At 28.6% G+C, this 19,117-nt stretch overlaps 2 protein-coding genes across 3 annotated transcripts in view; one reads left to right on the top strand and one right to left on the bottom strand.

Moving 5' to 3' along the window:
* The window catches only part of LOC129913940 (uncharacterized), a 71,885-nt gene that overhangs the window by 6,765 nt on the left and 46,003 nt on the right, over window positions 1-19,117 (top strand). The gene's annotated exons all lie outside the window — the stretch shown is intronic.
* Window positions 536-10,307, bottom strand: LOC129913939 (uncharacterized). Of its 2 annotated transcripts, XM_055992940.1 has the most exons (7): window positions 10,265-10,307; window positions 6,253-6,494; window positions 6,065-6,149; window positions 5,461-5,995; window positions 5,245-5,387; window positions 1,164-1,277; window positions 536-1,078 (listed from the first exon to the last, which is right to left on the bottom strand). In XM_055992940.1, exons 2-7 carry the CDS (start codon window positions 6,454-6,456, stop codon window positions 819-821), a joined length of 1,341 nt encoding a protein of 446 aa, XP_055848915.1. In that variant the 5' UTR covers window positions 6,457-6,494; window positions 10,265-10,307; the 3' UTR covers window positions 536-818. The 2 variants fall into 2 exon arrangements, with proteins under 2 accessions (XP_055848915.1, XP_055848916.1); XM_055992941.1 differs by lacking the exon at window positions 10,265-10,307 and having other exon boundaries at window positions 536-1,075.

Here is a 19,117-nt window from a genome sequence, read left to right as displayed (position 1 = left end):
AAGTAATTATTTAGTAAAACGGTAAAAAATGACGTTACTTAGTAAAAATGTTCAAATTCGGCATTTTATTCAAGTTATAGACAAGAACTCGAAAAGTAACAAAAGTATGGTCACCGTAAAAAACAAAAATGTTTTAAGATTTCGGCAAACCAGTGAATTGTTCAATTATGTTACGGCAACCTTGTTTCAATTCAAACTCCATGTTACCCAAAAAAAACTTAATTCTCAGCATATGACGATCCTGAAACATCCATCCCCTTGGCACGAATACAATAACTTGGGCGCCAAGATTTGATAACGGTTTTTTGTAGAAGGTTTCAATTAAAGAAAGTTTCCATCCAATAAATTTGTTTGGTATGGGAGGGGGACGCATCTGGTTTTCTCCACACTTTGAGGCGGGAGGGGCAATAGTCTAAACAAAAATGTCTTTAAATAACTGTTCCAAAAATAGCTCAACCCTTGAAGATCTTCAATACTTCATGTACGAGTAAGTGTTAGAAATGTTAAAAAAGAAAACTTAAAAAAAAAAACAGTATTTCCATTTTTGTGTACAAAATCAAAAATTATTGTATATTATTCGATAAAATTTTTAAAATTAACATAAAAACATCACACTTTATAGCTCACCAACACGCTAGTTTCTAACTATTAGTATAATAGCGTTGGTTGAAAAATAAAGTATTTTTAAATGCATTTTTCTTAATTACTTGTAAGTATACAGAATAAGTTCTGTTTCCTTTTTTTTTTAAATAAATAAGCAACGATTCCATGCTTCACACGAAACAAATAAACTGAAACAAAAAATATTGTTGTCTCATCTAATCAAGAAATTGATCAGCAGCATCAACGGCAGATCTGTAGATATCATCGGCACAGGGATTAAGATCCCAGAAGGCACCTTGGCAGCCTAATCGTTCAAAACATTGATAACGAATTTCTGTATTTCTATTATCACAGCACGATGATATTGCCCAAATGCAAGCTGACAAAGTACGAGGTGATGATTCTTGTGCTGGTGTTGGACGTTGTGTTGTACGTGGTGTTGTACGTGGACGTGGTGTTGTTCTTTGAGTTGCTGCTGAAAAAAAGTGATTATTATTAATTTTAAAATAAATTAAGGAGATTGATTTAATTATAAGAAAATACTGAAATTAAATAATTACCTGGAGGTCTTGTATTTCGATTAGGAGAAGCCCTATAATCCTCATCTCCACTTTGAAGGATTGAAGGTGGTGGTCTCCTTGGTGGCAGTGTTCTAGGTGGCGCCTGAGTATTAACTGAAATAAAAAAAAACATCGATTTATTCAAAATACAAAATTTCTTATAATTTTTCTAACCCAAAACTTTAGGGTATTTTGATTTGGAATGAAAAAAAGAGTGTGTGTACACATGTACACGCGACTGAAGTTATACTTCTCATTTGATATTTTAAATTTTTATTATTTTTGTTTTATATTATTATATATAATAAAACAGCGTATTTTTTAATAATCTCAGCTTATGGTGATCTAAGGAAATTTGTTGATGCTATCTCCATACCTTAACCCAAGACAATCTGTTCATACTAATTTCCGGGGCTAAATTTTTGAGAAAAAAAAAATTAAATTTTATCTACGATTGATGGCTTTTATATCAATACAGGTTTAGTTTTAGTCTATGTTGTTTTTTTCTTTTGTTTATGAGTATTTACATTTCTGTTTTTTTTTTTGGCAACTTGCCACATGCAACTTGCCACATGCAACTTGCTACATGCAACTTACCACACACAACTTGCCACATGCAACTTGCCACATGCAATTTGCCACATGCAACTTGCCACATGCAACTTGCCACATGCAATTTGCCACACACAACTTGCCACACGCAACTTGCCTCATTTTGCATACTGAATACCACATGCCTCGTGCTACTTGCCACATGCACTTGCACCATGTTACATGCCACATGGTACTTGCCACATGCATCTTACGACATGAAACATGCAACTTGCTGCATGTTGTGAGTTTTTTTTTACCGTACTGCGGCGTACTGCATTTTCAAATACAAAAGTACTAGGTACCAACTCTAAAGGTGAAACGACAGCCCTGCTGCCCAATTGTCTCGAAGATATCGATCGCGTCATAATCCCTTTGACATTCTTGTCAAAAAACAAATTTTCATACCCACCGTCCCATAAGAAGTATAACTTCAAAAATATGGAATTAAACTATCAATCAGTCATTCAAAAAAAAACTCTTTTTGGCCCTTAATTCTGATTTTGGAGGTTTATTGCAATTTTAATCTAAAGTATTGTATTTAGGGTAACAAGTCCTTCAAAACGTGCTAAGTCGCTGCCTGAGTATTTTTTTTTTTTTTTGAGCTTTACAAAGGAAGTTTGTCTTTTCGAGCTTCTTTGCGATGTCTTTTATTTAATAAGCTACTTATTTTAAACTTGAAAATTTAGCTTTTTCTATGAAACAAAACTAGGCAAGGTTTCATTGTTCCAAATTTTTATAATTTCGATAAAAAGTGGACTAGGATGATTACTGTAGAGAAGGATGAATTGATTTACCTGAGCCCGTATCTTGTCCCGATACTCGATTCTGAATTGGAGAAGAAGTACCTCTTCGATTTTCAACAGGAGAAGAAGTTACATAATCCTCGTCTCCACGTTGGAGTATTGGAGGTGGTGGTCTTCTGGGTGGCAATGTTCTAGGTGGCGCTTGAGTATTCGCTAAAATAAATTACATGTTTGTTATTTTTCTTCAACTTTGTTTGATTATTATAAAATAATATCTAATAAATTGTACCACCACCAACCACAGCACCACAACTTTACAAAAATTATTATTTTTAGTAATAGGACAATAAACCCAATATTATCAAAATTAGGGTAATGAAACTCCTGGTCTCCATGTCTCAAATAGGTATTCTATTAAGTTGCTAATCTTTAGTTATTTCTGCTAAACAAAATCAAGGGTTATTATTATAAATCCAAATTTTGAACTTGTACTTTAACTTTTATCACATCAGGCGGAAAGATTTTTTAATGACTATAAAATACGTTTTATCCCATCAAAATGCATATAAGGAATTCCGTTGAAAATCTTAATTTCTTAATTCATTAATTCTGAATTTAAAAGAAAAAAATTAAACGTTCACAGATTAAAACATTTTTTTTAATGGTTTGGACTCCAAAACAAAGTGTCCTATTGATTTTCTCGTATAGCAAAAACGAGATTTTAAAAATCGCTAGAGACATTAAAAAATAAAATGCATAACTGGATCGCACGAACTTGCTCTTAGAACTAACAACTTTTTATATACAAATTTGGTAAATGTATAAAAAAAATTTAAAATTCGTTCTTAAAATTAAAAAAAAAAAACAATAATTTAAATGAAATTGATCTCCAAAAAAAGTATGCAGTTTAATTTTTTTATAAAGATCATTTGTAGAAAAAAAAATTCAAAATCGTTAAAAATAATTTTTTGAAGAAAAAAAATTTAAATATATAATTTGGTATTCCATTTTGTAGGAACTTTTAATGAACACTTAAAACCAAAATTTCAAAAAAATTCAATGTCACGTTTCTGAAAATTTAATTTTTCAAAAAAAAAAAACTCAAATTTTTTTTAAATTCCAAAAATTATTTTTTTTCAAACTTTGTTTTTGATTTAAATTAAGGCAATATAAATGTTTTCGCATAAAAAAAATCTTTAAAATTAAACTAGTAACTTGGAAGATAATTTGAAATTTAAAAAATGGTTCAAAGGAAAAAAAAACTTTTTCATTAAAATATAGACCTTATTTAAATACTTATACTTGATTTTTTAATAAAAATCGTAGGAGCAGTTTTTGAGAAAATTAAACTTAAATTGATATAAAACAAGGTACGGGTATTTTTGTTTCAAAAAAATTAATTCCTAAAACCCTTTTGTACGGGATCCAAAAACTGCTACATGCCAAATTTGAAGCAGATCGGCCCATCCGTTTACGCTGTAGCTCCTTCTACAGACCGACATACATGCGCACAGACTGACGAACAGACGAACTTTCGAGACTCACTTTCTTCGTATTCTCTATCATCGTAATATCATGGAAAATTGTTATCTCAGCTTTTTATTTTTACGATAAATAGATATATAGTACCTATATCGCAATCGCAAGTAAAAAATAATTTCTTATTGATACAATTTTTCAAAATATTCGGCTTGTTTAAAAAAAATGATTTTTAAACAATTTGAATGATTTTTTTTTGGACCTAAAAGAATTTCTATTTTATACTCTAGGTACCTTGACTACCAATAATATCTACAGAAAATAATATTCAAAATTTGGGTGTCTGGAGGGAAGCCGGATAAAAAAAAAATTAGATAAGACTTCTGAAACATATCAAAATAAAATCTTCCCCTGGGCTGGGACGCGCAAATGTGGATCTATACAATTATTAATTTAAACAATTGGTTCCTTAAATAAATAAAACATGTTTTTTAATTGGTTAAATCTTCAAACAAAGTCCACAGTTGGATTTCTTTTATAAAAATAGAGTTTAATAAAAAATTAAATGCAGTTTTTCAAAAAGATCAATCTTTATAAAAAAGATTTTTGAGAAAAGCGTTTTTTTTTTTTTTTTGAATACCACTTTATTTTTTTTTAACGAAATCGTTGAAAATTATGCAAGGTATCTTTTTTGTTGGTGCTAAAAATATGATTCCAAAAATTCTTTTGAAGAGAAATAAAACGGTTCTTATCAACTAAGTTTGAGATAGATCGACCCATCCGTTGAGGTCTCAGCTGTAGGTACCTCACATGCAAGTCCAATACAAATTTCCTTTTTTTCTTACATGACTTTCTGTTATTGTATACCTCTGTTAATAAATATTGTAATCAAACGTTTTCACTATTCTGTTATATAATATTAAAAGTATCATTAAATGTGGACAGTAAAGTTGTTAAACAATTTCTTCCCTAGAAATTCAACATATTATATTTTCTTAAAGCTTTTTACGTAGTGTACGAGTATAGAAAGAGTATAGGGATTGTTCTCAAAAACTCCTTATTTTAAGATTTTTCTAAAAAGTCATAAACACACTTCAGTATTTACTATGCTTATTTTTAATTTTTCAGTAAAACCGATTTTTTTATCTTATTTTCGAATTCATCGTGAGAAAACTGATTTTAAAGTACTATGTAATTCATTCCAACTCATTGTCTTTATTTAATAAAAACTAATAAAATCTATCAAATTCATCAAAAATACATACCTGATGGTGGCAAATCTACCGATCCCCAAACTGGCAAATCGTCATCTGAAATTCCAACACGGTTACCAACAGAAGATGGAGTTGGGGTAGGATTTTTGGGTACATAACCTGGTAAATTATAATTTGGTGATCTAACTGGAACCCTTTATATGTGTAAAAAATAAAATTAAATTAATATATAATAATTCTTAAATCATATATATAATTCACACTCACTTCGAATAGATAAATAAATGATTCTTATAGGGCACTCCTCCGTACATTGGTATCACATTTGAATAATGCGAAACTGGATTGTAGAAAGGATTTCGTTTATGACGCAATCGTATATTTTTCATCGTATCCTCGTCCTCTTCTATTCTCACATCACGCCGATGTCGATGATTATATTTTTTTGGATTTTTATTTAATAAATTTTTAGATTCGTTTTGGATATCCTTGGGATTTGTATTGTCCTCCTCATCATCAAGCAATGATATAACTTCAATATGAATATCATCTTCGTTGAACTTGTTGTAATCATCTTCATCGCTATGCTCTTTGGTGCTGCTGCCGCCTTGATGCTCAATCGGATTAATATCAAAATATACCTTTTCCGGTTTAATATATCGATAGCTTTCAGTTTGATTGCGATGTCTGTGATGTCGAGATATTTCTTTGTACTTTCTTCGACTGTGGTGTGGTTTAATTTCTTTTACTTTCTTTGGATCTTCCTCTTCGGTTTTCTTCTTAGATTTTTCCTTGCTAGGATCTAGAGATACAAAAAATATAACATTTATGAAAATAATAACAGAGAACACAAATCATTGTGATGACATGCCATAATCCTCGCTAACAATGTCCTCCTTGTAGTATATAATCGGATGGACTTTCGATGTGGTTTCGACAGCTGCAAAGTTCTTCCACTGTGCGTAATGGAAAATACAAAAAAAAAAAAAATAAATGTAAGCATTTGGGAAGAAATATAAAAAAAAAAGAAATAAACTTTTGTGTGTCTGTTGTACATACATCGATGTCATCAGGATCAACGTAGTCTTTGTCGTTGTATGTGAGGGCATCACTGCTGCCATTGTCGTTGTCGGTTTCGGATGGCCGACAGGAAGCCTGTGACATCAAAAGGACAAATATCAAACAGCAAGTGAGAGAAAAGCATTTCCGTTTCGACGACGACCGGAAGTCATGTGCATTTGTGTTGAACGAGTTCATTTTCATTTATTTTATTGTTGTTTTTTGTAGATATACTATACACACTGAAAAGAGAAACAAAATGGATTTGTCAGATTAATAACTGAAATTACAAAAGGGATAGTATTGTCTTTCTTTTTTATTTTATGGGAAGAAAGGTTACAATTTATACTCATGGGCTTGATGTTATATAGCTTTGTTTTGTTTATTTATTATTGTGAATGACGAAAAGAGGCTGGAAAATTGATGAAAAATTAAATATTGAGATGAAAAGCTCTCCATAATACCCTACGGAACCCTGCAAAAATGCAGATTTGTATATTTTCAAGAGAATAAAATTAATTTAATATAAAAGGACAAAAATATCAAGATTTAAGAGAAATAAAAAGAAAACTCTGTATATGAATAGAATATGTTAATAAAAAGTAATAAAGTAGAAAAATATCTTCTATGGTAATGAAATTTATGGGTCGGGAAATGATTTAATGAATTCAGAGAGGCTCAAGGAATGTTAATTAGTTTTGAGAGCTTTTGCACAGTGAAATAATGTGGAGATAGGAAGATTTAAATACTGGATTGGTAAGAAGTCAAAATATGGAAAATCATTGAAGAACATTGAAGCACGAAATGTCATCTTTTGTATTTATAGGGAAAACTTTGAAGCCAAGGTATATTTTTCTTGTTTTAAGTTGTAGTGAATTAACTTTAAGCTTTTTCAATTATTTGAAATACAAAAATAAAAAAAGAGTGTGTACACATGTACACGCGACTGAAGTTATACTTCTCACTCAGTATATTAATTGAATTTCATTTAATATTTTTATTATTTTTCTTTTATATTATTATGAAAATAATCAAAGAGCGTATTTTTTAACAATCTCAGCTTATGGTATTCTTAGGAAATTTTTTGATGCTATCTCCGTATCTTAACCCAAGACAATCTGACTTCCCTGAATATAGTTAGGTATGCATGAAAAAATCTTTATAATTGGAAATTAAGAATCTTCATACCAATTTCCAGGGCTAAATTTTATCTACGATTGATGGCCTTTATATGAATAAAAAATTAGTTTAAATCTATGTTGTTTTCTTTTCCCGTGTTTTTTTTTACCGTACTGCATTTTTAAATACTAAAGTACTACCAACTCTAAAGGTAAAACGGCAGCCCTGCTGCCCAATTGTCTCCGAGATGGCGATTGCGTCATAATCCCTTTGACATTCTTGTCAAAAAACAAATTTTTACACCCACAGTCCCATAAGAAGTATAACTTCAAAAAATCTAGTACAGGTAAAATGATACGAAAAAATTAAGAATAAAAAAAAAAGTTTTGGTTTTAGAATAAGAATACCTATAGGATCAAAAGAATACTTTAGAATTGGTAAATGGGTGTTTTTTTTTATAGTAGGTGTTAAAAACGTTTCATGACAGCTGGCATACATTTTGTTTATTTTATTTTTTAAACTTTGAAAATGTGTGTTTTTGGCACATTCGGAAATCAACGATTAGTCTGGTAACATCAATGGTATAAAAAATACTCTTAGGAACATAATTAAAATTTGTTTTTGCAAATAAAATTAATCGATAATTTTTTTTAATTTCATAAGGTGTTTTTTTTTTCGTTCTATTGATTGACACATCCTTTCTTTATCATTGGAAATTACTAAAATCCAGTTTGGCTAGAAGTATTATTTGAAAAAATATTGGATTTCATGCTTTGAATTTTTTGTTGAAGGCCAAGAATCAAATGTGCAATTCATTTTCAAAAACTCTCAGATTAATTTTTGTTAACTAACTGTCTAATTTTATGTTAAATACTGATCCTCATTTAGGACTTCCTCATAAACCATTAAACCGATTTCAACAAAAATTTTTGCACAAAAACTAAATTTAAGAAAAATAAAAAAAAATATTTTTGGATTTTTTTTTTTTTTTTTGAAAAATCAATTTTTTTTATGGTTCCATGAATTTTTCGATTAATATTTTCTTTTTGATGCATATACAAATAATATTAACTATACGTAAAAACTTCTAATTTTTTTAAATTTGTTTGAATTTTTTTATATAAAAAACTATTTTGTTAAAAAACGGCAAACAAAAAATTCTTTAAATTTAGTTGAACACTTGATTTGAAGCTTAAAACATTTGAATTTTTTTTTTGTAGTTTTCAAAACATTTTTATGTTTTTCTTAATTTCTTTGTTTCTCATGAAAATAAATTCAAAATATTTATTTCTGAATCAAAATGTCATACTCTCTTTAGATCAGTCCCATTAGATAATATATCAGAAAATATTACAAAAAATCTCATTAAGGTTTTGGCATTTTGAAATAGTTCCTGCGAAATTTTGGCTGTGACTTACAGGAGCTTGCCTTGAAATCTGAACTATTAATATTTTTCAACTTTTCATTAAACATAAAGTTACTTAAATTTAATTTTAATACTGACTTGATTCATTTTTCAAAAATAAAATTTGCATTAACGATAAAGATTTTTCCATACATAAAAAAGTACGCATACGCCGTAGTGACCGTAAAAAAACTAATTAAAAAACTAATGAACACAATTAAATCGGTGATCAAGAAATATTAACTTTTGTTGTAAGAAAATTCACTGATTGTCATAAGCATACAGTTGTTCAAAATTTTACATCAGTTGCGTTCTACGATTTGGGATTATCACTGTCACTGTTAATTTATCCTTGCAATGTAGGTACGTTTGCAAATTATGTTTAATTTTATTCAATTATTAGCACCGTAGGGAATGATTATTCGAAAATCAATATAATTTATATTCATATGTACTTTCCAGAGGGAAAAACATGCTCCACCGATGACATGCAGGGCGATTTTGTTCAATATTCACATGAATGTTTGTTACTATTCTGCTATACTTTAAAATAAAATTATTATCCTTGAAGCGTTTATATTGCAAAGCATAGTTTAAACAAACCAGATGGCCTAAAATTTTTTTACATAAATAATAATGCTTTTAATCCGAAAAAAAGGAAGATTAAAGATTAAACAAATTCTCAATATTAATTTTGTTCATGTCAAAATCACAGGAGCCATTTTTGAAAATAAAAAAAAGGCCGAAACTAGTTTTTTGACATTAAAAATTAAAAAAACGTAGAGAATGTCCAAAGCACAGTTCTTTTCCATAAATTAATGAAGTAAGTTGACATTGTCTTTAGAGCAGTAAATTTTTTAACAAACCGAGTACACACAAGAAGAATTTAGAAATCTCAAGGTCCATTTTATTTATGTAAATGTATAACTTACTAAAACTGTTTTTGAGAAAAATATTTAATTTTTATTTCTACTAAAAATTATATTTTTATTTTTTTTTTTTTTTGACTATGGTCCAATTTTCCAATAATCAGATAAATCAGGGTAAAGATGAAAAACACTTTAAGATTCTATTAAAATTCAAGATTTGATTTTGTACATAAATTTGTATGTTTTAGGTAGTTTATTTTATTTAAAACTTTTTATTGAAATATTTTTAGAGAATGCTTTAATGCCCTTCCAACTCAAGGGAATAAATTCGTTAACTAGAAACTAGAACAAGAATCAACTTTCTAACATTATTTGCACCACATTTTTTGTTTTTGCAAATATCGATTTTACCGCTTAATACAAACAATCAAAACGAACTTCTTTTTCTATTCCCAAAAGTTTGTTTGTTTATTTGAAGTTTTTCTCATTAAGTTGTAATAAACAACCACAAAACGCACTCAATTTAGACTAGAATCATTTAAAGTTTGCAAAACCACTAATTAACACTATCGCCCCCATAAACACAAATCCACCGCATTTGGAAGTTAATTTATTTTACCTTTCTTTATTTCTATCACAGCCAAACGCACGCACACTTACAAAACAAAAACGAAAAGCAAAAAAATAAATAAACTTTGAAAATAAAAATACTTAAAAAAAAATTATCTACAATTTAAAATCAAGACACGCGATAGATAGAATATTCTTTTATACTGACAGTGCTACATGTTCTCACCCCCATTATATATCTCAAAACACCGAACGATGATGTTGATGATGATGGCGCGCATTTTTATTTTCCCATACATATGTTCGTCATATTTGTGGACTTTAGAACTTCCTTCTTGAATCACAAATATTATATTTAGCCTTGGTGACTCAAACTTCAGAATTGTACCTTTTAGAACCCCTTTTTGATAGAAAAATGTATTTGCTATAAAAAAATGTCTACAATAGTGACAAAAGATAAAAATGCAATTATTGCCTTATCAGTTCAGCAAGTGTTCTTGTTTTGAATTTAAAAAATCTACATATATCTTAGGGGGTAAGGTTGCAATTTTAGGTACCTATTTTTACAACTAGTCTGAAGTTATCAATACATCGGCTCCTAGGACCAATATTGGAGGGCTGCTATCGTCGCTGGAACCCTATCCCGACTTTTTCGCAACACTTAAATTCTTCATTTTACATTTAAAAATTTTGAGGAAAATCATGAATTTTTAGAAATTTTGAAAAAGTGTTCATTGGACATCTTAACGCAGGGTTTTATGGAAATTGCTGGCATCAAAAACCTTGCATACCCTAAGTCCAAAGGAACAGATATTGAGATTTGACGTCCCTTATCTTGGCGGACACTTTGTGGCGGAATAAAACCAAATTAGTCTCATTAATTGTAGCTAATTAAATGCTAATTTGTTGCGCAAACCAAAAATTTGTAGCTCGTTTAGTTTTTGAGTTATTGAATTTTCCGCTAAAATAAGACTGAAGTTAGCGGACAAAATCTGAAATAATTAAAATAAATGAGTTAAGTTGGCCTCCGAATTTGTAGCTTTTTAAATGCTTTTCAATTCCATAAACTTGGATTTTGTAGCCTTAACAGTTTTTTTGATATTAAAAATTCCGCTAAAATAAGACTGAAGTTAGCGGACGAAAGTAGGAAATTTAATATTTTTTTGATGCCCAAAATTGTAGCTAATTAAATGCTAATTTGTTGCGCAAAAATTAATTTTGTAGCTCCACCCAGTCATTTTTTATTTAAACTTAAAGAAGGCCAGTGGAGACTTTTTGAAAAATTCACTTTTTAAAATTTTTTCTTTTGCCATTAATTGTAGCTTTTGAATACATTATTTTTGATACAAACCACAATTTTGTAGCTCAAACCGTTTTTGAAATATTCAAGATTTTGTTTTAAAAATACACCTCAAAAGTACCCTTTCAAAATCCAAAAAAATGCCAAATTCCAAAATTTTTTTTTCCAGAAATTTGAAGTAACCTAGACTAAGACGAAATCCAAAAACCTCGATTTTGTAGCTCGATTAGTTTTTTTGTTATTCAATATTCCGCTAAAATAAGACTCAATTTCATATGTAACGGTCAAAATTTTCAAAAAAGTTGAATTTTCAAATTTTTTTCTTTTCTAGAAATTGTAGCTTTGCAAAACAAAATTTGTTGCGCAAAAATTAATTTTGTAGCTCCATCCAGTCATTTTCAATACAAATTTGAAGTTTAAAAAGTGCACTTCCTGTTCGCTGTACCAATGCACGAAATTTAAAAAAAGACTTTTTTAAATTTTTTCTTTTGCCATTAATTGTAGCTTTTGAATACATTATTTTTGATACAAACCACAATTTTGTAGCTCAAACCGTTTTTGAAATATTCAAGATTTTGTTTTAAAAATACACCTCAAAAGTACCCTTTCAAAATCCAAAAAAATGCCAAATTCCAAAATTTTTTTTTCCAGAAATTTGAAGTAACCTAGACTAAGACGAAATCCAAAAACCTCGAGTTTGTAGCTCGATTAGTTTTTTTTGTTATTCAATATTCCGCTAAAATAAGACTCAATTTCATATGTAACGGTCAAAATTTTCAAAAAAGTTGAATTTTCAAATTTTTTTCTTTTCTAGAAATTGTAGCTTTGCAAAACAAAATTTGTTGCGCAAAAATTAATTTTGTAGCTCCATCCAGTCATTTTCAATACAAATTTGAAGTTTAAAAAGTGCACTTCCTGTTCGCTGTACCAATGCACGAAATTTAAAAAAAGACTTTTTTAAATTTTTTCTTTTGCCATTAATTGTAGCTTTTGAATACATTATTTTTGATACAAACCACAATTTTGTAGCTCAAACCGTTTTTGAAATATTCAAGATTTTGTTTTAAAAATACACCTCAAAAGTACCCTTTCAAAATCCAAAAAATGCCAAATTCCAAAATTTTTTTTTCCAGAAATTTGAAGTAACCTAGACTAAGACGAAATCCAAAAACCTCGATTTTGTAGCTCGATTAGTTTTTTTGTTATTCAATATTCCGCTAAAATAAGACTCAATTTCATATGTAACGGTCAAAATTTTCAAAAAAGTTGAATTTTCAAATTTTTTCTTTTCTAGAAATTGTAGCTTTGCAAAACAAAATTTGTTGCGCAAAAATTAATTTTGTAGCTCCATCCAGTCATTTTCAATACAAATTTGAAGTTTAAAAAGTGCACTTCCTGTTCGCTGTACCAATGCACGAAATTTAAAAAAAGACTTTTTTAAATTTTTTCTTTTGCCATTAATTGTAGCTTTTGAATACATTATTTTTGATACAAACCACAATTTTGTAGCTCAAACCGTTTTTGAAATATTCAAGATTTTGTTTTAAAAATACACCTCAAAAGTACCCTTTCAAAATCCAAAAAATGCCAAATTCCAAAATTTTTTTTTCCAGAAATTTGAAGTAACCTAGACTAAGACGAAATCCAAAAACCTCGATTTTGTAGCTCGATTAGTTTTTTTGTTATTCAATATTCCGCTAAAATAAGACTCAATTTCATATGTAACGGTCAAAATTTTCAAAAAAGTTGAATTTTCAAATTTTTTTCTTTTCTAGAAATTGTAGCTTTGCAAAACAAAATTTGTTGCGCAAAAATTAATTTTGTAGCTCCATCCAGTCATTTTCAATACAAATTTGAAGTTTAAAAAGTGCACTTCCTGTTCGCTGTACCAATGCACGAAATTTAAAAAAAGACTTTTTTAAATTTTTTCTTTTGCCATTAATTGTAGCTTTTGAATACATTATTTTTGATACAAACCACAATTTTGTAGCTCAAACCGTTTTTGAAATATTCAAGATTTTGTTTTAAAAATACACCTCAAAAGTACCCTTTCAAAATCCAAAAAATGCCAAATTCCAAAATTTTTTTTTCCAGAAATTTGAAGTAACCTAGACTAAGACGAAATCCAAAAACCTCGATTTTGTAGCTCGATTAGTTTTTTTGTTATTCAATATTCCGCTAAAATAAGACTCAATTTCATATGTAACGGTCAAAATTTTCAAAAAAGTTGAATTTTCAAATTTTTTTCTTTTCTACAAAATCGAGGTTTTTGGATTTCGTTAGTCTAGGTTACTTCAAATTTCTGGAAAAAAAAATTTTGGAATTTGGCATTTTTTTGGATTTTGAAAGGGTACTTTTGAGGTGTATTTTTAAAACAAAATCTTGAATATTTCAAAAACGGTTTGAGCTACAAAATTGTGGTTTGTATCAAAAATAATGTATTCAAAAGCTACAATTAATGGCAAAAGAAAAAATTTAAAAAAGTCTTTTTTTTAATTTCGTGCATTGGTACAGCGAACAGGAAGTGCACTTTTTAAACTTCAAATTTGAATTGAAAATGACTGGATGGAGCTACAAAATTAATTTTTGCGCAACAAATTTTGTTTTGCAAAGCTACAATTTCTAGAAAAGAAAAAAATTTGAAAATTCAACTTTTTTGAAAATTTTGACCGTTACATATGAAATTGAGTCTTATTTTAGCGGAATATTGAATAACAAAAAAACTAATCGAGCTACAAAATCGAGGTTTTTGGATTTCGTCTTAGTCTAGGTTACTTCAAATTTCTGGAAAAAAAAATTTTGGAATTTGGCATTTTTTTGGATTTTGAAAGGGTACTTTTGAGGTGTATTTTTAAAACAAAATCTTGAATATTTCAAAAACGGTTTGAGCTACAAAATTGTGGTTTGTATCAAAAATAATGTATTCAAAAGCTACAATTAATGGCAAAAGAAAAAATTTAAAAAAGTCTTTTTTTAAATTTCGTGCATTGGTACAGCGAACAGGAAGTGCACTTTTTAAACTTCAAATTTGAATTGAAAATGACTGGATGGAGCTACAAAATTAATTTTTGCGCAACAAATTTTGTTTTGCAAAGCTACAATTTCTAGAAAAGAAAAAAATTTGAAAATTCAACTTTTTTGAAAATTTTGACCGTTACATATGAAATTGAGTCTTATTTTAGCGGAATATTGAATAACAAAAAAACTAATCGAGCTACAAAATCGAGGTTTTTGGATTTCGTCTTAGTCTAGGTTACTTCAAATTTCTGGAAAAAAAAATTTTGGAATTTGGCATTTTTTTGGATTTTGAAAGGGTACTTTTGAGGTGTATTTTTAAAACAAAATCTTGAATATTTCAAAAACGGTTTGAGCTACAAAATTGTGGTTTGTATCAAAAATAATGTATTCAAAAGCTACAATTAATGGCAAAAGAAAAAATTTAAAAAAGTCTTTTTTTAAATTTCGTGCATTGGTACAGCGAACAGGAAGTGCACTTTTTAAACTTCAAATTTGAATTGAAAATGACTGGATGGAGCTACAAAATTAATTTTTGCGCAACAAATTTTGTTTTGCAAAGCTACAATTTCTAGAAAAGAAAAAAATTTGAAAATTCAACTTTTTTGAAAATTTTGACCGTTACATATGAAATTGAGTCTTATTTTAGCGGAATATTGAATAACAAAAAAACTAATCGAGCTACAAAATCGAGGTTTTTGGATTTCGTCTTAGTCTAGGTTACTTCAAATTTCTGGAAAAAAAAATTTTGGAATTTGGCATTTTTTTGGATTTTGAAAGGGTACTTTTGAGGTGTATTTTTAAAACAAAATCTTGAATATTTCAAAAACGGTTTGAGCTACAAAATTGTGGTTTGTATCAAAAATAATGTATTCAAAAGCTACAATTAATGGCAAAAGAAAAAATTTTAAAAAGTGAATTTTTCAAAAAGTCTCCACTGGCCTCGTCAAACCGGAAGTGCACTTCTGAATCTTTAAGTTTAAATAAAAAATGACTGGGTGGAGCTACAAAATTAATTTTTGCGCAACAAATTAGCATTTAATTAGCTACAATTTTGGGCATCAAAAAAATATTAAATTTCCTACTTTCGTCCGCTAACTTCAGTCTTATTTTAGCGGAATTTTTAATATCAAAAAAACTGTTAAGGCTACAAAATCCAAGTTTATGGAATTGAAAAGCATTTAAAAAGCTACAAATTCGGAGGCCAACTTAACTCATTTATTTTAATTATTTCAGATTTTGTCCGCTAACTTCAGTCTTATTTTAGCGGAAAATTCAATAACTCAAAAACTAAACGAGCTACAAATTTTTGGTTTGCGCAACAAATTAGCATTTAATTAGCTACAATTAATGAGACTAATTTGGTTTTATTCCGCCACAAAGTGTCCGCCAAGATAAGGGACGTTGAGATTTGGCCATCATAGTAAAAAAAACTGTATCAATAACGCAGTTTTTGGTTGAGCTATATCTTTTAAACTAATTGTTCTAAAGAGGTCATTTAGAATCCAAAACAAGCATATTAGTACAGGTAAAATAGACATTTAAAAAATAAAAAATTGTTACACTCATGAAAATTGGCAAAAAGTTTGCTTTTGGGATAAGAAACAAGGATAAAAAAGTCTATAAAAAAAGATGGGTGAAAATGTGTTTTTTCGCAGACAAGAGGGAGGGAGTGAAGGTCGAAATTATACTGAAATAAATCATCATATGAGATATGACACATGTTTTTAAGGTATTTTTTGATGCTAAAACTAATGACATAAAAATAAATTCAATACGATTGCTCTAAGAAAAGTTATTGCCGATTAAAAACAAGGGTGCTTGTTTTTTCACCTCAACAGGTAAAATATAACCGAAACCCATGTGAAAAACATGCTATACTGATGAAATTCGGGATGAAGGTTTTAGATAAAGCGAGGAGAAAGGATTCAATTCAAAATTATTTTTTGTGAAAGGGTGTTTTTTTATGGGTTGAGTTATGTGTGAGAAAGGTATCATAACAGCTGACTTATATTTTATTAATTTTTAAAACTTGGTGAAAAAGTTTAGTATAAGAATTAAAAATCTATAGAGTGAACAAAATTATCTTGAAGGAATTAGTACTACAAAAATTGTTACACAAATGAAAATTGGTAAAAATATTTCATTTATAACAGAAACCAAGAACCCGAACAGTCTATATAAATATTTTAGGTTAAAGGGTGTTTTTTTTGGAAAATAGGGAAAATCTGCAATAAGACCGATAAAATCAATGGAAAAAAAGGTACCCTTACGAAATTCTTTAAATATGTTCTCTTTTCCATGGGAATTATGAATAAAATAAATCTATACATTTTTTTCCTGTGCAAGGGTGTTTTTTTAGATGAGGACAAAATATGAGTATATTTGAAAAAGTGTGTAATACTAGAGTAATATTAGTGGTACCCTATTGAATTTCAGTAATTATGTTACTTTAAGATTGAAACAAAAATCTAAAGTGTCTATCAAAATATCATAGGTGTTTTTTTGAGTGAAAACAAAAATGATGGGTCACCCTAATGAAATTTGGTGAAAATACTGAATTTGGGATAGAAAGCAAGAATAAAGAGTTTTCATAAAAAAAATTTAGGTGAAAGGGTGTTTTTTTTATTCGAAGAGACAGTAAAATCTGTAAATGGTCCCAAAAAGCTAATAATTCATTTTATTTTGGTTTTGATGACAAATTAAACGTTTATACTTAAGTTCGTAGACGTTTTAACGAATCATTGGCTTTTTGGGACCAATTACAGATTTGACTATGTCTTCGAAAAAAACACCCCTTCACTCAACTTTTTCTTATAGACTTTTTTATCCTTGGTTGTTATCCCAAAAGCAAACTTTTTGCCAAGTTTCATGAGTGTAACAATTTTTTATTTTTTAAATGCTTATTTTACCTGTTCTAATTATAGATTTAATAAAATAGAAATTAAAACATTTTTTACCAAATTAAATATATATCTAGATGCATGCCTATTATTTTAATCAGTTAATTTGAAAAAAATAGTCGTGCGATCGATCAGGTTTCATTCAAAATTGAGTCAACATTAACCATATTGTTTAACGTTTTTTTCCTCGATTTCATTGTTTTTTCTTGTTATTATTAAAAACAATATTTTCCATTATTTCTACTCAACAATATTTCTTATACTATCAGGGTTATCATTTATCAGATCACTAACAAAATAGGAAAACAATCAAGTGGATATCCCTTGTTACAATTATGTTTGACTTCTCCTTATTTGACTTGTTCGAAATGCATAAAGGCTGAGTCAATATTTTTCAGCAGTTAGGTACAATACTTCAATCAGTCGGTATGGTGTTTTTTTTTTAGAAAAAATGATGAATGAACATTTTATTGAACATTTTTTTCTTATTACTATTTATTTGTACAACTGCAAAAACAAACAAGCAAACAAGAAAAACCTTATCAACATGGCAACACTTAGATGTATACCTACGTCAGATCATTATTTATTTTAGGACAAACAATTGGGTAGTTAAAGGTTATTGTCAGGTAGATGATGGCAGAACGCAACAAAAAAAACTGAAACAGTTTTCGCTTTCTTATTTTCTCACAATACTGATTATTTGCTACCGAAAAAAAAATATACAGTGGCAAAAATACAATGCTAGTCTTAGTCATTTTGAAAAACATATTTTCAAAATTGCTTTGAAAATAATGATGATCACTTTTTTGTTTAATTTTCTATTTTGAGCAAAGAAAACCGTAAATAAAATGAACTTATGGGAGACATATGTACACAAAAATTAAAGCATGAGTAATTAATAGTAAAAAATGAACACCATTACTATTCAAAAAAATAAAAAATAAATAAATCAAATTGAGAAAAATATATTAATAGCCTGATTTATGTATTCTGAGTATTTTGTGAACATTATAGTAAATCGATTGCCAAAAGCTTAAATTGAACATACGACTACAAAATAAAAAATAAGTAAAAAATAAAAATATTCTCCGAATCTCAAATTGAATTATCAACCGACAAAATTATTTTGATAAAATCACATAACTTTAAATTAGACAAAATTGACTTTAACTATTACTTTATGACCACCCCATATTTTGAAGGTATTCTTTGCAGCCCAAAATATCAAATGACACCCTCTTCTTTCATGTTACTGAGAATTTTGGAAATTCCAGCCTCACTTGCGTCATTTTGTTATATGTATCTTCTGCTTTTGATGTTTCAGGAATTTTAGGATAGGTATGGTTGGGTTAGGAACACTGTTGATCAATGTTCATTTTGTCCTACATAACATAGCACTAATCCCTGGTATTTTGTTTTTTATCTTTGGTTCATAGAATTTTACCTCTGTTTCATAGAATTGTGAAAAAAAAAACCATTAAATTGGTATTAATGGTGTTCTATATACAAGTTTGAAGTAAAATTTAAAAAGGGTATAAAATAAACATTTTTATACTTAGAATACGGAAATCAAGTTAAGTGAAAAAAAAAGAAAACGGACTCTTAAGCAGCGAAAAAGAAAAAAAAATCGTATTTCTTTTTCGAATTTTCTGAAAAATGACAAAAAGTGTATTTTTTATCG

The sequence above is a fragment of the Episyrphus balteatus genome, chromosome 3, assembly GCF_945859705.1.
Source record: "Episyrphus balteatus chromosome 3, idEpiBalt1.1, whole genome shotgun sequence".
Classification (NCBI taxonomy): Eukaryota; Metazoa; Arthropoda; class Insecta; order Diptera; family Syrphidae; genus Episyrphus; species Episyrphus balteatus.
The sequence above is the reverse complement of the archived record's forward strand: the minus strand, read 5'-3'. Positions and strand labels throughout refer to the sequence as shown.